The sequence below is a fragment of the Numenius arquata genome, chromosome 9 (genome assembly GCF_964106895.1).
Source record: "Numenius arquata chromosome 9, bNumArq3.hap1.1, whole genome shotgun sequence".
Classification (NCBI taxonomy): Eukaryota; Metazoa; Chordata; class Aves; order Charadriiformes; family Scolopacidae; genus Numenius; species Numenius arquata.
In genome coordinates, this window is record NC_133584.1 from 838,308 (window position 1) to 865,852 (window position 27,545).

The window sequence follows — 27,545 nt, forward strand, 5'->3', positions numbered from 1 at the left end:
TTTCCCCCACACTTTTTTTCTTTCTACAGTGAATCAAACAGTTGGTATTGAACAATGTTTGGATTCAGGTTTACCTGATTTTTTTCTTATGCTTTTTATTGCTATGATTTGTTTGCTATTTTTGTGAAGCTACACATGGCCTTTCTGGAGGAATAACACTTGGGGCTGGCTCTAGACGACGCAGGTGGAGCGTGGGTGGCACAAACCGATGAAACAATTGGATGCTCCCATGAAATGCTGCCAACACGCAGCAAAACTAATCCAGTGGAGTCAGGGCTTTACAGCAGAAGAGGATCCATCGGAGAATTCCTGGCTGCAGCAGGAGATTCCAGCCCCAACGTGCTACCTTTCCCCCCCACCCCAGTCCAGCCTGCATGTTACCTCCTTCCTCGGCCACAGAACACACGGCCGGCAGCAGGGACGCTCTGAATTTAGTGCTGAATTGGAATAAGAGAGCCCAGCTGCTCCCCGAGGTGACATGCCCAGCTCTTAAAGCTGATACCTGTATTTATTTTCCACCAGAATTTAGGTAGGTATTTGGCTGGTGCTTTTTTATCTGATGGAGTTGCTTTCAGGTCCTCTGCCCAAGTGGGAAGACTCTATAGGTGTAATTGGTCTTGGCTGCCAGACTTTCTCTTTTAAACATCTCATCTGAGGAAACGTGTTGTGCAAAAAAGCCCCTAAAAGAGCACCACACAAAGAAGAGGCTCTCAGGATAAACCAGTTCTACACAAGGTGGGCCATAACAGTTACACCATGTCAGCAGCCCCACTCACTTTTCCCCCAGCTGTGGATTCAGATCAAGCTATCCCTGACCCAGAAGACATTGGTCATGATGAGATGATGCATCCCACCAGGGAAACTACACTTAGCTGGCTTGCTCCCTGGTGCTCTGCTCAGCTCTCACCACAGACCATTTATTCACCATGGTCTCCTGCATGCCCCAGACCATTCACTATGGTCTTCTTTCACACTCCATGCCTTTCACTGTGGTCTCCTGCACGTGCCACACCTTTCACCATAGTCTCCTGCCTGCCCCAGACCGTTCACCGTGGTCTTCTTTCAGACCCCAGACCATTCACCATGGTCTCCTGCCCACCCCAGACCGTTCACCGTGGTCTTCTTTCAGACCCCAGACCATTCACCATGGTCTCCTGCCTGCTCCAGACCGTTCACCGTGGTCTTCTTTCAGACCCCAGACCATTCGCCATGGTCTCCTGCCCACCCCAGACCGTTCACCGTGGTCTTCTTTCAGACCCCAGACCACTCACCATGGTCTCCTGCCCACCCCAGACCGTTCACCGTGGTCTTCTTTCAGACCCCAGACCATTCACCATGGTCTCCTGCCCACCCCAGACCATTCACCATGGTCTCATGAACACCCCAGACCATTCACCGTCTCCTGCACACCCAAGGTGGACACAAAGGCACTTCATGAGCATGATAATGTCACACTTAGCCAAATTGCTGAGGAGTTTATAACGCAAGGTTTAATTTATTTCAGTCCTTTTGCTCTCTGATGGACAAAGTCCAAATTACAAAGCAGCTGTTAATTCTGGTTGAAAGAGGGAGAGGCAGATTAGCATCTTGTATAGGAAGGTGGTTTGGTTGATCACTTCTAGCTTGCTATAATATATAGTTGCTAAAAAATAATTTGCTATGAGAAGTAAGCTATGCTCTTTATTTTTCTATTATCGGTGTTTCTATAATAAAGATTGTATTTAGCCATTCAAGTGGGCATTGCTGTGCAGTTGTTTTATTTCTTGAGCACTGCTTCACCTAAACTGTTTAAAAGCCAAGGACAATCTAACAAACAGGCAGGTTCCTCTGGGCTCCAGACACAACCCACAGACACAGATATGCTTACCCATGATATTTCTTCGGTGGCTTGGGCAGCTTATCTGACATTTCTATCTTCATTTCATCAGCATTCCAAAAAAAAATAAAAAAGGGGTATTGAAAATATGATGTGGTTTTCTGTTAATCTCCCCACATCTTCCAGAGTATCTGAATTCACTGTTTCTTTATACAACTACATCTCTTTTGTTTCCTCTTGGTGCGATAAACACAGACCGTAACTCACAGAAGATGTGATGGATACTCGTTACTGCATGTTTAAACTGCTTTTACAGATAATCATCTCTGGAATTATGATAAGATTATGATAAGATTTTTTTTGAGGAGAATGCGTCCTTTCAGTGTGCAGTTATGGAAACCAGAGGAAGTCAATAGCTAGGGAAATACCACACACAAACTTGAGAATTCAACAGCTTCTGTGTTGGTCAAAGGGATTTCCCAAAGGATGGGGGGCTGGACTAGATGCTCCTCAAAGGTCCTTTCCAACCCAAACGAGTCTATGATTGTGTGATTTGCTGTTTGTCACATCAACAGCTTAAAATAAAACTGCTTGAGGTAAACTTCTCAGTAAGAGGGGGCACTCAAAAATTCTTCAGCTTCCTCTTTAAAGGTTTTTTCAGAGAATCTGGAAACCAAACCTGTGTAGATCTACATTTGCATTTCAGCTGAGGAGCTAGGATTTATGTGGGGCCTTCTGCACGTTCATTGCACTTGGGGGGGGGGGGAGTGGCGTCTGATGGAAACCCTCAAAGGCTGCTGGGTGTCGCAAAATTCTCTCTTTCTTGACAAGGTTTAAGGGCAGATGGAGGGATGGTCAACCATTTTTCCTTTTAAGGCAAAAAACACCCATCCGTAAGTCACACCACAGACTGTCCCAGAATCACAAAGGTTTGGAATTGACTGAAGAAACGTTTTTACATCAGAGTGCCTAGAAGAAAAGAGTATTTTTTTTTTAAGCATCAATTTGAGGAAGATAATAAGGGTGAGGAGAGGAAGATTTGTATGAAGTTGACCCTTCTTCAGTAAGGTGACAAGACACCTGGAGGCGACGCTGTGTCTCTGACACCCAGGGCTGTGGCTGTCGCATGCCCATAATGCAGGGTAGTCGTGTCCGGAATTTGTCAGCCCCAGCAACACTCACGCTCCCAGGCTTCCCTCAGCATCCAGGCTTTCCCAGCCAGCCACAAAATGACACAAAACCTGCCATTTCCCTTTTTCTGGAACTCCTATTACCTATGAAGTTGGTAGATCCCAAGCATTTTATTAAACTAGAATTTAATTGGCTCAGTTTCTTACTTAACTCTTTCTTCAAAAATTTTAAAAATGAGTAGGTTGCATTTCCCACATGCAGAAACAAAATAAGTGGCTGTTGGGAAAAAGGGAAGTGCTCAATCTGCATCAAAAAATCTGTGCAAATTAGACATGGATCTTGGTTTTGAAACTCAGCTTTGCCAGGGATTTCCTCTATCCCAGAAATTTCTGAATAATACAATTAATGAGTCCGGCCAATGTTTAACCTCATTCATTTTTGCCATGGAATGACATTTTTTTTTTCATCTTCTCAAGGAAAATGAATTCATATTTCAAACAAATGATGATGATCACAATCTGCTCATGGAAAAAAAATAATAATGAGAAAAGTACTCAAAATATTAAGCTAAAGCAGCTTACAAAATATGCCAAGCTTCCATAATGACATTTAAAATGCTGCCAGTCTGACCTACCCAGTGCATCACGAGGCTCATCCCAGCGCCTCTGTCTACGTACGTGCACGTTAAGCATATTGCTGGTGTCAGTGAGAAAATTAATATTTTCTGCATTTCAGTTTTATTACATCAAACTTTCAAACATCTGTATATGCCACCTGTCGGTCCCGCTCGACTTTGCAAGCCCTGAAGGCCATGCTTGCAGGGTGCCTTCACCACCAGCACATTTGCAAGAGAAATGATTTTGCAACTTCCATTAGTTCTACTGTTCAAAGCGTAAACTGCACCACCACCTCGGATTTATCTGTTGTAAAATATCTGCAGCTCTTCCCAGTGGTGAACTACATCAAATGCTGCCATCTTGTGTTTAGAGACAAATTATACAGGCTGATTTTTATTTTTTTTTTAAATTTGGATTTCTAAAGACAAATGCTGTCAGCATGCTATGTTGCTAGGTGGCCAAGAAGGCCAACGGCATCCTGGCCTGTATCAGGAACAGCGTGGCCAGCAGGAGCAGGGCAGTGATGGTGCCTCTGTACTGGGCACTGGTGAGGCCCCACCTCTAGTGCTGTGTCCAGTTTTGGGCCCCTCACTACAGGAAGGACATTGAGCTGCTGGAGCGTGTCCAGAGGAGAGCCACCAAGCTGGTGAGGGGTCTAGAGAACAAGTCATACGAGGAGAGGCTGAGGGAACTGGGCATGTTTAGTTTGGAGAAGAGGAGGCTGAGGGGGGACCTCATTGCCCTCTACAACTACCTGAAAGGAGGGTGTAGAGAGGGGGGTGTTGGCCTCTTCTCCCAAGGGAATAATGACAGGACCAGAGGAAATGGTCTGAAGTTGGGGCAGGGGAGGTTTAGATTAGATATTAGGAAGAATGACTTTACTGAGAGGGTGGTCAGGCACTGGAACAGCCTGCCCAGGGAGGTGGTGGAGTCGCCATCCCTGGAGGTATTTAAGGAACGTGTAGACATGGCACTTCAGGGCATGCTCTAGTGCCTGAGATTGTTGGGTTGTGTCTGTTTGTGGGTGGGTGTGGGATGTGGGTGTTTGTTCTGTTTCGGTTTTGATTTTGGTGTTGGGTTTTTTGTTGGGTTTTTTTTTTTTGTGGTTGGACTCGATGATCTCAAAGGTCCCTTCCAACCAAGAAGATTCTGTGATTCTGTTGGAGAAAAATGAAGTGAATGAGCTATGGAAAAGTAGAAGCTTAATAATATAGCTTTTAAAATCCCATCTTTAGAGGAAGTGCTGAGCCCTCCACCGCTTGCAGCCAGGTTGAAGGGACCATACGATCTCCCCGAGCTGATCGGCTGTCCTTGTCACCTGCCACAGCCACCCAGTCCCTGCTGAGACCCGGGCAAATTAAAAACACCGCAAGAGGTCACCGTGCCAAATTAAAAACAGCAACAGTGGAACAAGCCGAGATTACCCGTGTACCAGGAATGCTGTTTATTATGCTCTCTCAAACTGTGTTAATGCTTCAGAGAACAGAGGACGCGTAAGACCTGTTAAACGCTACCACTATTACAACCCATAGCTTGTGTGTTCCTTCAGGGAAAAAGCACGGCTGCTTTGCTATTTGTAAACAGCAAACAGAAATACTTTCAGTGTTACTGTGGGTTTTTTTTTTTAATTTCTCTATATAATTAATATTAAAATCATGGGCATGTGAAATACGACTTTGGAAATGCTTTACAGTGGTCTATCAGATGTGTTTATCTAAGCATTCTTGTTAATCTAGGTTCAGTAAATCAGTGTGATGGAGGCAAACACAGTGACCTTGGGGGTTCACCCTCCTTTTCTTGCCGTGTTCTGAGCTTTTTTTTTTGCCACGTTCTGAGCTTTTCTTGCCGTGTTACCCAGCTCCACATGGAAAGCCAGAAGAGCTGGGCTCGGCCTGCCCGAGGCCCAGCTGCCCCGTGCTACCCGGGAAGGGGAATCGGGGAAAAACAGCAACACTAAAGAACCAGCATTGATCCCAATATTGATATATAAAACACCCAAGGACTGTCCCCAGCCCATTCCATCCCAGGAAGCCGTGCACCCCCAGCAGGGATGGCCAGTGTGGGACCCTGCGAGCGCTGCGCCTTCAGGAGGGAGGGAAGGGCTCAGGGCTCCGGCACGGGGGCAAGGAGTTCTCTGGGTGGCAGCCATCAAGGAAGAGAGAGGGAGAACTCATCAAACTTCCTAATTTATATTGGATGTGATGTTCATGGTATGAAATAACCCTGTTGGCAGCTTGGGTCAAGTGCCCAGGTCTCGCTCCTCCTCATCCCTGCAGTGGGGAGCTCGAAAACACCGAGACCTTGAACTCCACATCCCAGAGCTGGCAAGAAAATAAATATTTTCATCAATTCAGCCACTAGTCTTCTAAAAATGCACTTTTACCAAGCATCAGAAGACAAATTAGTCCTGTGTGGCTCAGACCAGGACACTGGGGATCCCCGTGCCCTCATGTCTGGCGTCTCTGCTCAGTTGGCTCCGAGCCCGGGCTTCCACAAACGTAGCCAGGAGCCCTTCTGCAGGGTGCGCCACCTCACATTTACTGGGATTTTATTCGATCTGCCGTTTTATTGCCCAGTTTCTCGGTGTCACACGACCCCTGACGTCTTCTCCCGGCTGTCTCTCCTTCTCCCACCCTCAGGGTGTCTCTCCTTTTCCCTCATGGCTCTTCCTCCCCGCCTCGTCCCCCTCAGGCCTTTCTTTCCCTCCCCGCCCGCCGGCTCCTCTCCGTCTCGTCTCTCGGCGTTCTGCCTCCCCGCTCCCCGCCCGCGGGCTCCTCCCCGCTCCCCGCCCGCCTCAGCACGCCCCCGCCGCGGCAGCCACTGCCGGCCGCGCTGCGGCGCACACCTCCCTCCCGCCGGCCCCCGCGCTCGCCAACATGGCGCTGGTGCTGGCGGCTGAGCGGGGTGGCTGGTGCCTCTGGGCGCTGCGGCGGCGGTGAGCGCGGTAGCGGGGACGGCGGTACGGGGCGCGCCGGGCCCCGCGGGGACGGCGGGCGCAGCCTCCGGGCTTTTCCCGGGGGGCGGCCGACAGGCTCCTCCCCGCCGCTGGCGCGGTGCGAGCCGCGGCGGCCCGTTAGCGGGGGCTGGCCGGGAGGGCTCCGGTAGCAGCGGCGGCGGCGGCTGCCGGGCCTGGCGCGGGGAGAGGCTGCCCAAAGCCGCGCCTGGAGCCCGGCTGCCCCGGGGGAGGCGGCAGGAAGGGGCTCGGCGCCTCGGGAGGAGCTGGGGGTGGGGGGGATACAGGTACCCCGGGCTCCTCTGTGGAGAAAAAAAAAAAAAAAAAAAAGGCAAAAAACCCACCCAGAGCTTCAAGTGTAGTTTTAGGAATTGGTGCAGATTCCGGGAAGCTGTGCTGGACCCTCGGGGTCCTGTGCCGGCGGGAGCCGGTGACCGGGGCAGCCGCTTGGTAGAACTTCAGGAAATTCACTCGTTTTCCCTCCGTGCCTGGGGCCGAGCTGCTGGTCCTGTGGGGCCTGGCTTCTGCCCCGCGTCCCGCAGGAGTCGCTGGGCTTGATCCAGGATTCCGAAGTTGATTTATGCGCTAATTAAAACTGTTCCATGAGTTTGCTTTCACAGTTTCTTCCAGTCACTTAACCCTTCTCCACCTGATTTCTGGAGTACTTTTTATCAGTTTGAGGTTTAACATGTTTCCAAAATTCTTCATAGCTCTTCTCACTCGCTGTCTTACACGTTACTCTCTCTTGCACGCTTTGTCTATATAAACAACTCCTATTTCCTTTTTTTTAAGCTTTTTTTTGTTTTGTGATTGTTCGTGACTTCTTTCCGGAATATGCCAAGTTGCCTTCTCTGTCATAAATGCCAGGTGTTGCTGTTCTGTCCAGCAAGAGAGTTTTGTTTTTTAGAAATAATATGTTGACTGTTTCAGTTGGAATGCCGCTAAAAAAGCGAGGGGATAATTTATGTTGTATCTAAAGGAAAACACTTCAGGAGAGATCTGGTGAAGTTTGTTGTGCTTGAACACCTTCTGTGTAAATAGTTAATAAATAGTTAGTAAATACCAAAAGCTCCAGAGCTGTGTCAGTGCTGCCCTTCTCCCACCTTGAAGATAAAAGTACCTCAGCTGCCATATCTTCGTGTATTTTTGTGACGCTTCTGTGTGCTTATAATTGTGCAGGCAATGGAACCAAGTACAGAGATTTGTGAGATGGGCCTCGACAATAGGTATGAAATTTAACTTCTTTAGCTACTGGGGTCAATCGCTTGTGTAATGTGGGTTGCTTTACAATTAGTTTTAGACCATTAGTTGCTGAAAAACTGTAGGGTTTTCTAAATAAATATTCAATATTTGTATAGCTTTTGAAAACAGTAGTCTGCAGCTGACCTAACAGAAAGAATCTTTAATGTGTAAACAGCATTTTGAATAATTTTATCTGTCATATTTAGGTATACTCAACTTCATGAAAACTATTTATTTTTGTGATGTTTTCTTCTGAGTCCTTTTCAGATACAAACGTTGCAGAGTCTGTGAGAACTGGTTTTTAGGCATAATGGTATTTAAACAATATATGAAAGGAAGTTAGAAATACTTAGCAAGATGATTTAAACTGACCCTGTTGTCACATTCTCTAAAAATATGTTTTAGAATTCAGAGAGCTATTTTCATTTTATAGATAGTTTTAAGCTGTTTAGCTCTGCCTGTGAGACACTAAAAGTATAAGCATCAACTTCTACGTTTAAGTGTTGTCTTAGGGTTAGAATAGATTTCTTGTGTTCTTGTGTTCTAAAAAGAAAAAAAGACTTAAACATAAGGACTCTAAGGAAAAAATTCCAAGACTAGTGTAGAAATGTTTTTGGGTGAAGCATATGTTTTTTCATTATTGGAAGAAATGCGTAAACACTATAAATGGTGAAAAAGAAATCTGAATTTTAAAATAGCTTGATTTCCAGGAATGTTTTTAAGGATATATTTCTTTTTAAAAATTGCTTACTGTGCGTCATCCTTTTAAACAGGAGGTCACAGCATAGGGAAGATCCTTATCGCAAACCGAGGAGAAATCGCGTGCAGAGTGATGCGAACAGCCAAGAAAATGGGTGTGAAGTCTGTAGCGGTTTATAGTGAAGCAGACAGAAATTCCATGCATGTAGCAATGGTGAAGTATTGTCATTAAGTTCATGATTGACGTTGATTTACAGTATTTTTAACAGTATTTTTTGTTAGTAAGTTCAACGTGAAAGTAGATGTGTGTGCTAACGCAGTTGATTTTCACTGCTGTAGAGTTACTTCCAAGTTTTCCTTGAATCAATGAAAAGTTTGCCTCATCTCTGCCTCAGCACCTGACAACTTGACAGCAAGTGCATTAAGGTCTGGCACTCAAACTAAAGAGTGGCCTCTGGGGGTTAGAGAATGGACTCTTATTTTGGGAAGAAAGAATTTGTTTTGCCCAGTTGAGTCTCTCCACGAAGAGAGGCAGTGATTTAACCTCTTGCATGCTAGCAGCCTGATGAACCATAGAGTTAGCTCAGAAATTCCGTTAAATTTGCTTTTTATTATCTGATAAACAGTCTGTCATATATATTTTTTTTTTCTGTCCCAGGCAGATGAAGCGTACTGCATCGGTCCAGCGCCCTCGCAGCAGAGCTACCTGGCCATGGAGAAAATTCTGCAGGTGGCCAAGGTCTCAGCAGCACAGGTCAGTAGATCACAACCTAAAATCTTCCGCTGCTCCCATGTTCTCGAGTTCTTCGTTTTTATTGATGATGTTTACGTCTTGTGTTTCCCTAGCACTCTATTGAAGTTTCAGGGTTTTCTAAGCTAAACCGATACAAAAATAGGCTGGTAACGTTATTCTGTTTTAGGCCATTCATCCAGGTTATGGTTTCCTCTCAGAAAACACAGAGTTTGCAGAGTTGTGCAAGCAAGAGGGAGTCATCTTCATAGGTCCGCCTTCATCTGCTATCAGAGATATGGGTATTAAGAGGTATCTGTTTCTAATTTGTTACTTGCTTGTGCAATTTACAGTTTGGCAAAGCTAATTTTGTTAACAAATGACCAGTTGCTCCATAATTATTTTATTCCGTCAGGTTTCATTGTCTTTTATTTTTATGGCTTTCTTCAGAGGAATAAGCTCCAAGTTTATAGATGTGGGGTTCCTATAGGCATAGAAGCAATCAGGATTGTTCAGTTATTAGGGTTTTAATAATTAAATACCTACCTGATTCTGGTTTTCCAGAATTGGGGTGTTATGGTGTTACGTAGGCGAGGGTTCAGCAGGCAGACCGGTCAAAAGAGCGGTGGAGAAGAAACACCGCCCCATCAGTGGTTGTTGGGGCTCGTGTAAAATGGGGTGATGTTTCCTTCATCGCAGAAGATCTTACTCTTAGTTACTTAGATCAAAGAAATGTTTCCAGAGTGTGAAGCACAAATCAAGAATATGGAAATAAGGTTATTACCAACACATGAACTCTGTAATACTAATTTCAGAGAACTAGTTTTTTATCGCTTCCTAATGTGAGAGTAAATTACCTCTGTAATTTAACTAGTTTTGCAAGCATGTTTGAAATTACAGTTGTTACGCTCGAGTTTTATGAGTGGTGTGAATCCAGCCTGTATCATGGAAAGAGTTTTGCCTTTGTACAACTTTAAATATAGTCTTGGCAGGATACAGTGGTTAATTTGAAAATGTTAGGTTTTGGCCTCTGTAATGTGGGTCAAAAGATGGGAAAGAAAAGTAAACCTGTAACTGACTGCTTTTATGTGGAACTACTTTTGTGAGGAGAAATAAGATTGGGAACTGATACAGGTGTGGAGCTTAAAGTAAGAAAAAAAGATATTATTATCATTCTAAACATAAAACTGTTCTGTCAAAGCACTTCCAAAGCTATAATGTCTGCTGCTGGCGTTCCTGTTGTTGAAGGTTATCATGGAGAAGATCAGTCAGACGAGTGTTTAAAGGAACATGCCAAGAGAATAGGATATCCAGTAATGATTAAAGCTGTTCGCGGAGGTGGAGGAAAGGTAAAGGAGCTAATCTGTGTACCACTTGGTGTAAAATTGTCATGTCTTGGTTTCTGTAACTGAATATTCTAAAAAAAAAAAAAAAATATTTGAAAACAAATAAAACAGAAAACTACTTTTGGTAAATTTTTTATTAATGCCCATTTCCTTGTTATTAATGTCTCATTTCCATTGTTGTGCAGTCAGGGACAGGATATGTAGCTGGTATAAATTGGAAGAATTTGGTTTATTTCAATGGATCTCCAGTAATTCACATAAGCAGAAAAGTTGTCCTATGGATTTGTTTGTGTGAAATTAGATGACTTTAAGTTGTTACTTTGTGATAACTTCTGTGTTTGTTTTTTTTTTTTGCTAACATTTTTAAACGTTGCATAAGAAGTGAAATTCGAAATACCATTTAAATCTTTGGTGTCTAGGCACTTTTTAGCATATGGTGAATTCTCTGTCTAAATCTGATTTTACTCTGAAATAAGTTTCTATAAAAGTGACATGACAGAGAATTCTAATTATTTCCAAAATAGATGCGTTTGTTTTGTAACAAAATCAGTTTTTCTCTGCCAACCTTGGAAAATTTCTATTGATATTTAAGAATAAAATTGAATTTTGTAATCATCTGTATCAATGGAATGATAATATCTATTTTTTTTGCACTTCTTATGGCACTTTCAGTGGGACTTAGTAGGATTATCTTACTGGAAACTGATACACAATTCTGCTAAAGTTTAAGAAAGAAAGGAAAAGTGTTATCGTTAAGCTCATTTCTTGCTGTTTGTGTGCAACAATGATTTTGATTGTGTACTGTATTTTTAGACATATGTGCTTTTTCTGTATTTTAGGGCATGAGAATTGCTCACTCGGAGAAGGAGTTTCTGGACCAGCTGGAATCAGCTCGGAGAGAGGCAAAGAAGTCTTTCAATGATGATGCAATGCTGATTGAGAAATTTGTAGATAATCCAAGGTGAGAAATAGATTATCTTTTTTTTTTTTAATATAAACACAGTAATGTTTATTCTACTGTTAAATAAACATAATTGTTTTAGTAGTAGGATGAAAATTGGTCTCATGCTTTAGTTGCACTGTGGCAGGTGTTAATTTAGTCAATATTGTTTATAATGTATTGAATTTCTTGTAAAGACTTTGTTTTGAATGATAAGAATTGAAATACTGCTGTTTGGGAGACAGGGCAGTGACATTTAATGACATCAATATTCCTCCTTGAGCGAACTTTCTAAACTCGATTTACATCTAGAAAAAAAAAAAATCACTGTAGAATACTTAAACTACAGACCTGAGTCAAGCTGTCGTGGTGTTTCTGCTGCCCTCAAGTGTCCTAAACTCCTCATCTAATCTTTCTCTGTTTTGATATTTAAAACAGAAGTGATAGTCTGTAGCTCATGCCTGACCTGTGAAACTGAGCTAATTTATTTTTTATAAAGAGCTTCTCATAGAGGTGTATGTGATACTCGTGTACTTTACATCTGGTTTTCTTGAAGCATCACTATAAAGACAGCATTTATTCTAAAGAAGCTGAGGGCCTGCTGATGCTGTCCAATGGGTGTGAGGTAAAGCTGATCAAATTCCTGAATTCCTGGGGAATTTCTTTTGCCGGCATTGGCAGATTATCAGAATGGTGGTGGATTTTTGTTAGCTTTATACATAGAGCGAAGTTCTACCACTTAATAGTAGTTATCCTGTAAAATGGTGTGTTGAAATAAAAAATGTTATTCCTGAGCCAGGGCTGCTGCCTCTTGTGAATTGCTACGCAGTACGTTATGAGGGAAATCATCATTATCAAATAATAGTGAAGTGGTTTTACTTCTATTTAATAAAGCAACTAATAAAGAGGTAGCAGCCTTTAGATACGCATCTTGTTTATCCTTTGGCCTGTGAAGTTTCACTGCAGTAGCTGGCATTTAGAATCCTGTTTCATTTAGGAAATTGAAGAAGTCTTAAAACAGTTGAAATCCTGCATAATCGCAGCCTTATTTCTACATTTTTGGCTATTAGAGGGCAGACACTCAGACCCATAAGAATTCCTCCTGAAGCGTGCAGGAGTGCGTGCAAGTTCACAGTCTGTTTGGGTGCAGTCAGTGGCAGGATTGGGGCTTTACTGAAATACGTTGAAACAGTTTTTATTGTGGAACAGGCACGTTGAAGTCCAAGTATTCGGTGACCAGCATGGCAACGCCGTCTATCTGTTTGAAAGAGACTGCAGCGTGCAGAGAAGGCATCAGAAGATCATTGAAGAGGCACCAGGGGTGAGTAGAAAGTTCTTACAATATTTTTTTTGGTGTGAACTGACACTTTTAAAGTAATTGGTAACTCCCATTGAATTTATTTAGTGGGTAGTAGTTTATTTGTAATTCTCAGTACCTGTTTTAATTCTGCTGCAGAAGGTGTTCTAATTGAAAAAATGACTTTCTTTAGAAAATTATTCTCAGGGAAAATATGTAGATTTAAAGTATAACATTGATAAGGATTTCACTACAGTTGCTAAATATCACAAAATATTCATGCCAAGTAGTTTAATATCGACAAAATTCACAATAATTTATAATCTTTTGTATTGTTATTATTTACAGCCAGGAATTAATCCTGATGTTCGGAAGAGACTGGGAGAAGCTGCTGTGAAAGCAGCCAAAGCAGTGAATTACGTGGGAGCAGGTAAGTCTGGGGAGGTATGGCCACTCCAGAGGTACACTCAATTAAGCCTCAAGGCAAATGGCATCTGATTGATTTAGATTATGACAAAAATCCCCCAATTCTTATGAGGTTTAAGCGAGTAACCACATAGTTAATTCTGATGTAATTACAAATGTAAACTAGCGTACCTTCTGAGCTCATGACCAGTGGCAGCTGAAGAGCAGAAAGAAACAATTTCAGAGCAGATAATTCAGTCAGCTAGGCTGTGGTTGGAGTGAGCGTTATGAATGTTAGTAGTTTTGAGCAGAGCAAGGGAAAAATAATTTCTCTTTCAGCATACAAAGGATAATACTTTTTATATTCAAACAGTAAAGCCTTTAAAAAAAGAAAACCTGCAGCTCCCTGTCTATAACATCCACATTATTTCCCAGATGAAAAATAACCTGCTAAAATTATTTGTGATTTTTCTCACTGCTTGCTTTGGATAATTGTTTTTAAAAAATAATTACACGCCGTATGTGTATACGTGGTACTTTAAAGAGTCTTGATGTGCTTTTTACAGCTGTAAGAAAATGCAGCTCTTACTGTAGAGGAGATCAGCTGCTGAACAGTGCAGGATATGTAAATGTGCAAAGACACAACCCTTCTGTTTTCAGACCTCAGTTGTGTGACCCTTTAAGATAATTTGTGTAGAATGTAATGAAATTCAGTGTATCTGGTGTAGAAATAATAGTCTTGTCCTGCCATATATCAAGTGTCTTAGGCATCCCTTCTGAAAAAGTCTTGTTTTGGTGAAGTGCCCTTTTATTAAACATCTCAGGAACAGTGGAATTTATTATGGACTCCCAACACAATTTTTACTTCATGGAGATGAATACCAGGCTGCAAGTAGAGCATCCAGTTACAGAGATGATCACTGGGACAGACTTGGTGGAGTGGCAGCTTAGGGTGAGTGTTAATGGATTTTACACGTAGAGTTCCTCTTGTCCGGTGAATCGCGCTCTTTGATATTGTCTGTGTGATACTGTATTTGGTCATGGAGCATTGTGTATAGATACTCTGAGTTCCAACTAAGTCGTCTTCCAGTTGTATAGAGAAAAAACCCCATATTTCGAAGTGTATTTAGAGACGTTATAGAGAATTTAGAAAGTGGGAGGAGTGGGGTCCTGATCTTTCCCTTGCCGTGCTGAAATTTTTTTAAAACTCTAGTTCAAGTGTATCTCTGGCCCAAAAATCATTCTTGGATCAGGCTGTAGGAGGAAAACTCTTCAAAAAACCATGTGTCTGGTGTTACAGCAGTATAGTCATATTCTGAAATAAATGTGTAGTTGTGTGGACTGGAAACAGGCTGTTTCCTCACACACCCAATTTGCAGAAAGATTACTCATGTGTCCGAATGATAACAGGAAGTTTTGGACCTTAAGGAACTGGAAATGAAAACCAATTCTGGTTAGATTAATCGAAAAGGGAGGACAGCAGGAGACGTGCAGGGTAAGTAGATATAGTGGGGCGTGTTTAGTGTAACCAGAAAGAAAACTAAAATGGCAAACGCTGATGCAAAAAGGAGGAGCTTTTGGCCTCCTGGTCTGGGAATGGAAATTGTGCATTGAGTGCTGAGTTGGAGCGGGGATCAAACACCACTGGAAGAAAGAAGAGGAGGTAAGGTTCAGTGGTGTTGGCGTGTGGTTTCATGAGCCCATAGACAGAAAAGGGCTGTCAGTTCTTGGAGGGATTGTATTATAAATCTGGATAGTGCTACTCTGCCTGTGACGGCTAAGTCAGGTTCTCCTCTCTCTGCTGAAATCCGTGGTGGCAGAAGGCAGAGTATGGAAAACCCCTAATGCTTCAAAAGAAGGTGAAATGTTGCTACAAATTTTTTCATAGGAACTTGCGTTTTCCCATGTAGATGGAAATTGTGTAGCTTCCTGGGAAAGGGTCTCCGTGTTTCACTGCAGCAGGCTGCTTGGTGGTGTTTTGTCCATAAAAGCCCTGGTTTTTAGTCTCAAACTGGTGTGGTGTTGGTGTGTGTTGGCATTCCTGCATTTGTAATGTGAATTCCTTTGAGTAATAAAATGATGTTTCCTTCCCCATTAAAGGTTCTTAAATTGTTAGAAATCCCTTAGAGAAACATTCCCCTAAGTGTAAGGTCAATAGCATATGGCTGTAGTGCTGGCTGCCAGTAACCCATTTCATCAGCTGCTTTTGCAGCAATTTTTCTCTTAGAAAATCCTCTCAGTTCACAAGACTCACTTAAACGTTTAATTATTTTGATGTAACCAGTAGAAAAAAGAATTTCCATTATGTTTTAACAGTGTGAAATATTAAGAGGTCCACTTACACAACAATAATTCAAAATCCTTTGACTGGTGACTCCCAGAGGAAAGAAAGGGAAGGAATAACTTCAGTATTAGCCTTTTATGACCTACCAGTTCTTTCTCCTTGTGCTTTTTTTTAATGTGCTTTCTAGTTGTTCACATTTAGAAGAAAGATATTTAATATTTCATGCATTGGCACTCCAGAATATTGATCCCACATTAAAGAAAAAAACCTAATGTTTTCAGGTTGCAGCAGGAGAGAAGATTCCCCTAAGGCAGGAAGAGATTCTGCTCCGTGGCCACGCGTTTGAAGCTAGAATATACGCTGAAGACCCCAATAATAACTTTATGCCAGGGGCTGGGCCATTGTTGCACTTGTCCACCCCACCACCTGATCGTTTCACCAGGATAGAAACTGGAGTCAGACAAGGTAAAACTGAAGGCAGTGGTATAATCAGAAATATGGAGCATCAAAGCTTTTCTTTGTAAGCATTTCCCTAGTTGGCCTAAATAAGTTTGTGTGACAGGGTGTTGTTATAAAGAAATCTCTACAGAATTACTCTTCCTTGTGATTGTCTGTGTCCTTCTGGTAAATTACTGAATATTTTATTTACCCCTGTCCAAATGATTGTCCATTGAATCATGCTGATTACATTCTCGTCACAATTTCTCAATCCTGCATTCTGGTTGCAACAAAGAAAACTGAATCTGAGTAATGTTACCTCTGCAAAAGTCTGTTCTGGAGTTGTCTGTGGAATTGAAACGCCAGGTCACATCGTTAAAGGTTAATGTTCTTTAAGGACACAGAACGTGGCTATCAGTTGTGTCAGAGTTTTTAATGCCATATGGTGTGCACTACTGCATTACCAGCTTGCAGAAAGTACTTGGGTTAGTGTTACAGCATTTTTTAATGTTTTTTAGGTGATGAAGTTTCTGTTCATTATGATCCAATGATTGCAAAGCTCGTTGTTTGGGCTGAGGATCGTCAAGCAGCGCTGAGAAAGCTGCGATACAGTTTGCATCAATATAATGTAAGTAAAAGGCACCCAGTGTGATTTCACATCTTGAGCTAACAAAATATGGATAAAATACTGCACTAAAACAAAAGTGGTTTCTAAGAGGGAGCCTGCTTTGCCACTGCTATTCCAGATCTAGTATTTCTTTGCAGAAGCCGTATTTGTTCTTAATTTGCAAACTGTTCTTGTTGGAGGAGTGAGCAGAAGTAAGTGTAAGTCCAGTTTTACACAGAGCTTTTTCTTAAGTTTGCAACATCTTCAGTTGGATGATGCAGCTGGGACTTTGTAGAAGAGTAAGGTGAAACAACAACATTTTCCATTGTAGTGTGAGCTTTCTCAAACTAAATGGAATTTGTAGGTGAAATTTCTGTCAGACCATGTTTGCTTGTAATTTATAAAAACAATTTTTTAGACTATAAATGTGGTAAAGAAATACAGAGAATTTTTAATGCTGTCGGTTCTATGCCTAAGCAGAAAGCTGTGTATTTATTTGTAGCTTCATTTCCATTTGGCGATATGCTTCTTTCTCTTTACAGATTGTCGGATTAAGCACTAATATTGATTTCTTACTGAGCCTGTCAGGACACCCGCAGTTTGAGGCTGGAAACGTGCACACTAATTTCATTCCTCAACACCATGATGAACTATTTCCAACCAAAAAGGCGACCCCACACGAAGTTATGTGTCAGGCAGCTCTGGGACTCATCCTGAAAGAGAAAATGCTAACAGATGCTTTTCGAGAGCAGTCAGATGGTAAGGACCATTCTTCTTTTGTTTTATTCTACTTGTGACAGGAGGAGACAGTGCTGTGAGCTCACGTGCAGTTACTTAATTTGCGTGCTGCTTTTACCTGACTTTGTGCCTGCTCAGGGTTCTGCATTCTGGCATTTGTCAGATATTTACAGGCAGAGCAGACCATAACTTTTGTTAAGGGACAGATATTGAACATACCACCACTGTAATGTACAGACTCCTTCCCACAGCGCTGCAGCCAGGCACTATCTGAAAGACCTTGGGATTCATACTTGGTGTCGCTGTGTACTCTTTGCTCCTTAGAAGCGTAAACAGTGTCTGTCACTCTTATTCCTACCGTTGGCCCAAGGTCTTTGGAGATAAAGTTGTCTCTGCTAGGACTGGGAGAGGCAATGGGGTTCAATGGAATGAACAGGACTGCGGGAGCTGCACGTTCTTGAGTTCTGACACTGCTAATGGCGGCACCAGAGGGGCATGTGATTGCTCTTAACAAAAATTGCTTATAAATCCTATATAAGCTGCCAACAACTCTGTTAATTTTCTTTCTGCCTCCACTTTATACTGGAAATGTGGTGGAGTGGGATTGGAAAGATTCCCATACACTCTTCCCTTCTTCAAGAGATGATGTACAGCTATCAGATATTGCCTGATTAGTTCATCTGATCCACTCTCAAAAACACCAAGTCATAGAAACCCTTCTGTCTTCCCAGGCAATTTGCTGCCTTGTTTGACTACTCTTACACTTGGAGCCTTCACCTAAAGGTTCATCTGTATCTGCTGGGGTGCAGTTGAATTCCCACGCTTTCTTGTCCTGGTCAAGGACGTGTTTGTGGAGAATAGTCAATATCTTTAGTCAGTGCTGTCAGCGTTGAGTTTTCTGTAGGTTCCACACAGACTCAATTTATTCAGTGGTGAAGCTTGAGTGGTTCCCCAATCTTTTCTGTGCAGTATAAATATATAAGTAGGATGGCAGTAATAGTAGGACATTGATTTTATGGTGTAAGTTCTAAGTATTGTGTTTTGCTAAAGTAGAATGGAAGTAACGTATCTGTATATTTTGTGGTTTAGATAAATTCTCACCATTTGCATCCAGCACTGGTAGAAGAATAAATATATGTTACACCAGAAAACTGTCTCTGCTGGATGGGGAAAACGGTAAGTTAACAAAAAAGTCTGTGGAGGGAGAGGATACTTTGTGGATAAAGTTATTTCAACTGGTGCTTGAAAACTCAGGCTAAGAAACAGCAAACAGAAGCAGTATGAGTTTAATGCAATTTAAGCTGGGAATTCACAGAATTACATGATTAGTCTATACTGTTAGATCTCGAGGAGATATAAACCCAATTCAAATGACACTACTAATGCTCATCATTTAAATGAGTAAGGGTGAGATTTCTAAAAAAGCTGAGTGCCATTGACTTTTTTTTTTTACTTCACTTTGGTGTGAAAGTGCTCAGCACTTCTTCCCATCAAAAATCTGTTTTCTGTCCAGAAAACATAGATTTCAGAGCGTAATAGGAGGTGCTCATCTTTGAAAAACAAATTGTCTAGAATTCAGTATGAAATCTGCAATGTGTACTCAGCTCATCTGAACATACTTTACTCTTTTCTTAGTATTGATAGGTGGTTTTTTTTTTATCAAGATAGACTAAATATTGTTTATATGTCATGATTCTCTAGATCCTATAATTAAATCTACTCACATATACATGTTTTGTTTTATTGAGCAGTTGTGGATGTAGCTGTCAGTTACAATCAAGAAGGGTCATACAACATGCAGGTACAAGTCCACTTTTTTTCAGATATTACATTAGAGAAAAGAAGAATCAGTTTCTTGTAGACTTCTCTTGATACTAACTTACTAAAGTTGCTTGGTAATTACTGATACAGGGTTCTATTTTTGGTTTGCTTGCAGCTGTTGTTGTAGACTAATATTTTGACTTGAAATTATCTTTGCTAGATGCTGGATCGGCACGGAAGAGCTACTAAAATGCTTCTGAAAATAAGGCTAAGAAAAGCATTTGTTTTTCCAGTATTTAAAGATCTTATTTTTTATTATTTATTTTTCTCTTCCTGAAATTTGTCTTTCTAAACCATAGGAAGGTAGGTTTAAATCTGCATTTAAAAAGACTTTTTTTTCACAGGACTCCTGATTTATTCTGTGCATGAGACGGATCTCCTGTGGGATAAATAAAAGATTTCTAGAGCATTTTCTGTAAGATAACTTCTTTTATTTTGAAGATGGAAATTGGAAAGTGATTAGCAAATGAGATGAGGAATGAGGAGAAGAGTAAATCTTCTGCTTAAATAATTGAATGATTGAATTGGCTTTTCTGTCCACGCTATAGAGATCCTATAGGATACAGCTCCAGATGCTTTAAACATAGCTATTTTTGTGTGAGCTTGTGATAATCTCTAATTGTGTGGCGTACGGGGTTGTGTTTTGCTGAGTGTTGGGTTCTTTCTTGCATTACCTGGAGCTAAAGGGGTTTGCTCTCACATTCGGCACCCAGAATGATTTCAGGCTCGAGAATGCAGTCTCTCTCTAGGGCAGCGTCTTCTGCTTCCAATATTCAGAGAATTATGAGAATAAGTCGGTATTTATGAACAGCTCAGACTGTGCAGAGATGAGTGTGCTAGAAAAACAGTGAGGAAAATTACTGTGCTTTCATGTGTATAACCAAGTATTGGGTAACCCAAACCCTTATTTCTGGTGATAGGAATATTGAGATAACCCACATCCCTCACATAATAGGCAGGCTATTTTGAGTGTATTGATTGCATATGTAATGCAGGAGAGCTTTTACACTGTAGCCTTATCTCATGTAAGTAATGTCAGCAAAAAATAACACGAGGCTGGAAGGTACGTGGAGTGGGGCCATTTGGGGAGGGGATGTGCAACCAGGAGAATGTGGACATGTTTTATCTCTACTTGTAACATCCTGAAAGACCAGCAGGTCCATTTAGTCCTTCTGTTGCAGTTTGGGTCTCTAATTGATGCTGTCTCCATTCTGCTCTGCTCCTGTGTAGGTTTCCTGAATACATTGTAGTTTTTGCATTATAAGCTTACAACAGTGAGGAGGTGACCTGTCTTTTGGAAAGCACTGTGGAATCTCACCGTATCAGCTGAATACTCTGGATTTTTGAGTTTGAAGGAAGTCAGGATGCTAGGACAAATTATACATACTGGATTCTAGTAGCATCACTAAACTCTGAATATTCTGATTTCTTTTGGTTTTCCTGAGAAATACTATTCCTTTATATTTTGCTGAGGGCTATTACATAGTTTATGATAAAAAATTGTCCCGGGAGAGGGTAATAGCTAATCTTCTGAGCTGATCGCATTGGATACAAATACAGCCTGTTAACTAAAAATAAGCATGCATAAGATTTAAAAAGACTTTTTTTTTTTTTTTTTTGAATTCCAGAATTATCTATGAAGAATCACAGGTTATGAGTCTATACTACAAACACTATTGGTTTATAGCTCCTGAAGGGTTAGGCTTTGTCCTTATAAAAGCATTTAACTTTCAGATTCAAGATAAAATGTTCCTGATTTCTGGGGAGATGCTCAAAGAAGGTGATTCACTTTACTTGAGGTCTTCAGTGAATGGAACAGTGTGTAAGGCCAAATTGGTCATTTTGGACAACACCATTTACCTCTTCTTTCCGGTAAAGTTCCTTTCTTTATTATCACAAGTACACAATTTCAGAGTTCTATCCATGTAAATGAGCAATATAAATTGTAAGAGAAAGAGAATCATAATTTAAGCTCTTACATTGGCCTATAACGTTTGATACTTCCTGCATTTATAGCTGTAGTTAGAAGTTAGTTGCATATGGTCAATGAGTGAGAAAATAAATTACTTTTAGAAAGATAAAATACAATTGGGTGAGTCAGAGTTGCAAATGATGCTTTGGGAGCAGGGAACACAAAATATTAAAATGGCCAATTATGTGAGTTTGTCACAGAGCAGTAGCGATTCCTTCAGACTGACAATTGTTTGAAAGTGCTGGTAACTGGTATTTTTATTTCAGTGCATTTCATTTTTTATATTAAATGACAAGAAAGCAAGCTGTGGTATCTGAGTGGAGCCTGAGGTGGGGGATCTAGAAGAAATCATGGGGGCTTCAGGGTATGCTGGGCTATGAGGGTATTTAGGTTCTGCTGCCCTGGCCTCAGTGGTCTGGCACCCTAAAGAGTTGACTGAGTTGCCTAAAGCCAGAGCTGTTCTTTCCCCGTATGTCAGCATGTGTCTTAATGGTATTCTTTTATGTTATTAACTCATATGTCATTGATTTTATTTCTGTAGGAAGGGAGCGCTCAGATTGGCCTCCCTGTACCCAAGTACTTGTCTGCGGTGAGCTCGGTGGGAGAGCAGAGCGGTGCCGTAGCACCCATGACAGGCACCGTTGAAAAGGTAATTAGAGTAATACGGGTAGGAAATGAATTCTCCAATATATATCCAAGTCCAGTCTTCCAGAAATGGTGTTTGCTTCTGTACTGCCAGGAAAGAAACAGGGCCAGAAATGTCAGTGCTGTGTGACTCCTCCCAGTCAGAAAAAGCCCTTTTTATTCTGAGTTTTCAGCGGCCACCCAAGAGTTTTTCAGGCTTCTAGTCTTGTTTTTCTACAGCTCTGGACGAGCTGAATATTTAACTAAGCCTACTGCTTAAATAATTTTCTCTTCGTCTTCATTACTTTTCAAAGTTCCCTGAAGTGTCATAGGCTGTTTGATCCATTTCATCTCGTGATGAAATGCTGGATGCACTTGCAAAAAAAAAGAAATATTCAGAAATGCTGGGTTTTTTAAGCTGTGCATTTCGCTGTTCCTGGTTTTGTTCCTTTTTCTTTAGCTCAGCAAGTCTTGGGTATTTCTCTGTGCAGTGGTGAAGTTTCAGTAGAAAAGAGATTTCTGGCAGAGTTGAGTAGTTAAAGGATTCTGCTGGCAATGAAAAGGCGTGAGCCCTTCCAGAGGGTGGAGTGCGTTGCACGTGGATCTCTTACACGCTGAGTTGACGCTAAATCAGAGTTATTGTAGAAAAACTAGGTGGCTTCTGCAATCTTCTTCCTGGATTTCGTTTTAAAAATGACTTTAGGGACTGGCTCCAGGAAGAGGTTGTTCATTTTCTCTCTCAAAATAGAAGCTTTTAAGCCCGGAAAGGGCAGAATATACCTTGTCTCCTCTAGTGCTGCTTCTTTGAGACATAAATGGCTTCCTGGTCATCCTCTGAGCTTTACTGAGCCTCTGCTATAGTCTCTGGCTTCCCACGAGTATTAGCTGGAGAACTCGGATACCCAGTGCCACAATGATAAAGATATTACAAGGCTGTTCTGCAAAACCACAGTCGCTCAGTGGATTGTGCTGGCCGAGATCCAGCTGACAATTTTTAATGGTACGCGCATGCATGACTTTTTTTCCCCCAATTTTCTCTTGATTTGTAGGTGTTTGTGAAAGCAGGGGATAAAGTTCAGATTGGAGACCCTCTAATGGTTATGATAGCTATGAAAATGGAGGTAAGTGGCATATAAAAAGTTTTAATTACTGAGAAAATAAAAAGCTGGTCAGAATTTAATCATTTTTGGTTGCGTTATTGAAGCATGGTGCAGAGTGTAGCTTGCAGATGTCACTCACTTCATATGCTGTGAAACAAGTGTTGTGTCTGACTAGATTTCAGGGGATTATATTTGCTGTTAATTTATTAACAAATGATGATTATATAACCCATGGTGTTTTGCAGATGTTTTAGTGTTCATTGGGTTATTCATTTGGGTAGCTTTGGCAATCCTCTCCCCTTCCCTGCTTTCAGTTTTTTAGCAAAAAGCTGTCAAGGTGTGTCTCTTGCTCACTGTGACATAAGCGTTACTTCATGCAGAGATTTAGCTAATGGTGACTTTGTAAATATATCCAGGATTTTTTTTTTTTGTTGTTTATAATCTTTTTATTATTATTTACATAAAGTTTTACCAAGAGTACGCTAAAGATGCTTTGTAATCGTCCACGTGGCATTCAGTAGACCAGCATTTTGGCCATTATATCTTGTAACATTGCTTGACCATGGCTCAGGTTGCTTGAACTATAGTTTCTGTAGCCCGAACTGGTTTGGTTTGGCTATTTTTTATTTTAAACTTCAGTGTGTGGTAGCAGAATTAACATTGTTGAGAAAATTTGCCTTTCCCTTATCACGCCCTTTTATAAATTACACTCATTTTTTTGCAGAGCTATTGGAATACAAACTGTGAAATTTAAAAAGTGAATTATTATTGAAATCCTCGCTTAGATGTGAGGATTTAATATCTGATATTAAATGTTTTGGTACTAGACTAACCCTATGTAGGAAATTGCCAAGAAACAAAATGTGAATGGAAAACTAACCTGGTACAGTAACAAGTAGACCAGTTTGGGGACTGGGATGTAAACTTGCTATTCTTTTATACTGGTAGCTGTATTTGTATTTCATCTAGATTTTGCCAAATATCTGTTCAGTAAAGACTCCTCCTGGCCAGCAAACAAAAATATTTTTAGTAAATCTGCAGATTCCTCTTAATGGAACAAATCTCTATGATTAACATTTTGGACTAAAACTGTATTATTTCTGCCGGGTATTTATTATAATATGTAAAAGTACTAGTGAAGTAAAATAACATTCAGCTCTTCATACTTCAAAATATTACAACATTTTTGGCCCCAGTATCAAAATAAATACTGATAAGAAAACAAAACTTGAAAAAGGAGTAGGATAACATTTTAAGAGGAGCTTTAAAGCAAATATACCTGTGTCAGAGGAAGTAACTAAGTGTGGTGTGGTCTAATTTCACCAAAGAGTAGTAGTAGCAGTTGCTGGGGAGGGGGAAAGGGGCCGTGCTGACCATCGCTCCCTTCCCTGCAGCACACCATAAGGGCTCCAAAGGCAGGAGTGATAAAAAAGGTTCATTTCCAAGAAGGTGCCCAGGCCAACAGACACGCTCCACTGGTGGAATTCGTGGATGAAGAGGCCGAGTCCAAATAAAATTCAAGGAAGGTGCATTTTATTTTTTTCTACCTTGCTGATTTTCTCTAAGGAGAAGATTTCTTCATGTTTTCAGCAAACTGTTTTGTATAACGGATTGGGGAATTTGTTTCCTCTGTGCCTCCTGCATAGTTTGACTGTAAACGATGCTGGCTTTACTGAAATTTGGATATCACTATACTGTAATCGTATATATCACTCGTGGACCTATGTGCTTGTTGTTCAGTGGTTGTGTTTGCCTGTGGAAAGGCATTAGACTGGAAAAAATGTGGAACTCTTAAAGGCCGAGAGAGGTTGGTGGGGAGTGACAGCCAGCCAGGGCTCCTCTGCCTGCATGTCATTCACAGCTGCCTTCTTTCCCCAAGACGGGAGAGCATTGGTTGGAAGGGAACCTGAAAGGTGACAATTGTTTTATGAATTCATTTCTCTGACAAAATTCCTGTTTGTGGCTTATGTTTTTGCCTGAAGAGGGAGTTCAGGTTTATTCCTTAGCCCAGGATCCCTCTCTGGCATTTTTGGTGCATCTTTTTTCGTATTTACCTCAATGAGTAGTGAAAATTTGCATTTCAAAAATTACTTAATATACTTTGGAATATCTGATACAAAGCATTTTTAAAATGCATATTAGCGTTTGCTACATTAATCAAAGCTGGAACCTAACTGCTTTCCAAAAATATAATTTGATCTTTAAACATAAGGCAGAAGTACAGAAAGATAATATGCGTATTTAATAGTGTGCCAAAATAAAACACTGACTTCAGAATCCTCATTGCTTTTCCCATATTGTTCACATTCTAATATATTACTTATTGGCTGGAATGAAGTGTACCAAAGTCTTTGTAACAACCTGAAATATGACTAAGAATAATAGTCAGATTTTTTTTGTATCTGCAGTGTTGCAGAAGGGAAAATTGGTGGGTTTTTTGATATGCAAAGAAAATATTTCTCTGACAGCATACTGATCATTTTGCCATACGTTTATTTTAACTTTTTTAAAAAACAGCTTGGAAAAACAGGAAAAGAGAAGGGATAATACGTTTTAATTGTTGCAAACTTGCAGATGTTTTCACCTTCTAGTTAAGGTGAAGCCCTGCTTGTCATATGAACCTTTGATACACTGATATAAACTGATAGCATGGTTTGTGCTGCAGAAAGGGACACACACAGACGCTGCAGTGATCGCAGACTTGTAGTTACATCTGTGCAAATGCATCCTTCTGCTTACCTGAAATCTCCTCTCCGAATCGATACCCAATGTCACAGGGGATTCTGGCATCTGATTCTAACTGTGCAGCCTGCCCTGCAATGCAGGCAACACTTGTAAAAAAGTACTGGCTCGGGATGCTTGTATATAAAAAGTAATACTCTTCAATTATCACACAGTAATACTCTTCAATTTTCCTTGTGATCCAACGGCCACCTAACAAAATTACACTCCAGTGATCATCCTGTAGAGTATTACCACAGTGGTTTTTATTTACTGCCAAATAAAAACTAAGCTTAACTTTGAATGTTTGTTTTCGTTATTCTCCATTTCGTTGTTTCCTCGGTTGCTTATGTTTATTATGCACTAGAGGATTTTAGGCATCTGGTTTTGTATCATCATCCCATACCTGACAGACCACAACCTGAAGATGATGTTTAGGGGGCAGCAATCCAAAGTCGTAACGGGTTTCACTGCAGGTAAGTTTAGTGACTTGTTTTATCTAAAAATTAGATCTGCATAGAAAATGATGAGCTCCGTCCTGAAGAGACACTGCAGCTTCGCATTTTTTTTTCCTTTCTACCTGACATTTCTGTGTTTCCAGACCTACTTTGCTACATTGAATCTGTAGCAAAAACATTAAAACTCACAGCGTGAGGTTCTCTGTCCACCACGTCTGCGCTGCTCCAGCCAGTGGAACGAGAACCTGTTCCTTGGAAGACGACAAAATGTCTCCCTTAAGAATGAAGAGAGACAAATAATTTTACCAGTTTTAATTTCCCCTCACTTGTGAAAAGCAGCTGTTAGGTTTTCTTCTCTACAGGTTCCCACTGAGATTGATTTTTCAAATAGCAATGGTTTTCTTTATTTCAGAATAAAGTTTCTTGCAGAAATGATTGTCAGAAGTTGCACACTTGAAATGCTTTGCTGCGAGGCGATTAATTGAACTTAGAGATGCGCTAAGAATTATTAAAGGTAGGTTGTTCCTGTAAGCCAGAATTTCAGTTTACAAAATATTCAGAATTTTTCTGTTTATCTCAAATAAATCCTTGTGTTGTAAATGTGAATGGATAAGAGCCATATGATGGCTGTAGGAAACTGCTGTGTGTAGAACAGTGGTAGAGTAAGGAGGAATCTACCTGTGGGATCCCTGGCTCCTGCGCCCTCCAGCTGCTGTCACTGACTGTGGCTCATGCCCAGTGACGATCCATGATGTGGAGCCTGAATCCACGCCGGGTCAGTGAGTGGGAAGCGGGAGAGCAGGACTGTGTTCTTATTCCAGCCACTGACTCACCCCGAGTTCAGGCGAGTCACTCAGTAGGTATTTGCCTGTTTCCTGCTATTTAATGAGGCTGATGGTAATCAAAACACTGCAAAATTTGTGGATGCAGTGATTTATAAATAATTATTTGCCATGCTTGCTGGTGAAATTGTAACTTCAGATTTCAGTCTATTTTTACTTTAAAGGGTTTTTTTTAACCTTTTATACAATAATTATAGCAGTGAAACATAAAGTTTCCCATGTGTATTGAATCCTTTGTTGTAGAGGCTGTACTACCTAGTAACCACAAAATCCTAGCTTCTGTCCTCATAATGATTAAAAAATGACTACTCAGGTGTTTGTCGGGACCTTTAAAACTTAGCCAATGGTAGGGGGAAAAAACCCAACTTGATCTGAGCACACCACTCTTATTTAAGCAACTTGTGCCTGTTTTAACGGGCATATCAACCACTTAGCACAGGTATATTCATTTCTATTGATTATTCTTCAGTCAGATCAGGAATTATTTGTCTGTGTTCTACCTGTTCTGTTTGTAAAAAGCTCAGCAATGCTGTGTATAATGTGTTTCTTGAACAGTTGCTGGCAATGGGTTAAGGTCTGAACTGGCAGCTTTTACACATGGTGTGTTCTCAACAGGGACTTTAACTGCGTGTGCAGTTGTGTTCAGAGTGATAGGTTTTTACACATGAATGCTTCACAGGTAAATATCACGTAGTATCTTTATTATACCGGGGCACAGGCTTCCGCCTAAGAATTGTATTTGGACAGTAATATATGCTACTGAA

At 41.1% G+C, this 27,545-nt stretch overlaps 1 protein-coding gene across 1 annotated transcript; it reads left to right on the forward strand.

Annotated features, from left to right (window-relative positions):
- Positions 1-6,434: 6,434 nt before the first annotated feature.
- On the forward strand, positions 6,435-25,783 carry MCCC1 (methylcrotonyl-CoA carboxylase subunit 1). The gene is made up of 19 exons (XM_074153074.1): positions 6,435-6,499; positions 7,697-7,743; positions 8,533-8,672; positions 9,117-9,212; positions 9,379-9,500; positions 10,390-10,537; positions 11,374-11,495; positions 12,684-12,795; positions 13,120-13,201; positions 14,001-14,128; positions 15,742-15,925; positions 16,417-16,526; positions 17,048-17,264; positions 18,333-18,419; positions 18,995-19,044; positions 20,799-20,936; positions 21,578-21,685; positions 22,710-22,781; positions 24,155-25,783. The coding sequence occupies exons 1-19, from the start codon at positions 6,441-6,443 to the stop codon at positions 24,272-24,274; spliced, it is 2,142 nt and encodes a 713-aa protein (XP_074009175.1). The 5' UTR covers positions 6,435-6,440; the 3' UTR covers positions 24,275-25,783.
- The last annotated feature ends 1,762 nt before the right edge of the window (positions 25,784-27,545 follow it).

What these genes read in the sequence shown, in the direction of transcription:
- MCCC1 (XM_074153074.1), top strand. Translation starts at nt 6,441, where the DNA reads ATGGCGCTGGTGCTGGCGGCTGAGCGGGGTGGCTGGTGCCTCTGGGCG. An exon ending in AGAAACTGGAGTCAGACAAG is followed by an intron (nt 15,926 to 16,416) that starts GTAAAACTGAAG and finishes AATGTTTTTTAG; the next exon opens with GTGATGAAGTTTCTGTTCAT. An exon ending in TCTGCTGGATGGGGAAAACG is followed by an intron (nt 18,420 to 18,994) that starts GTAAGTTAACAA and finishes TTTATTGAGCAG; the next exon opens with TTGTGGATGTAGCTGTCAGT.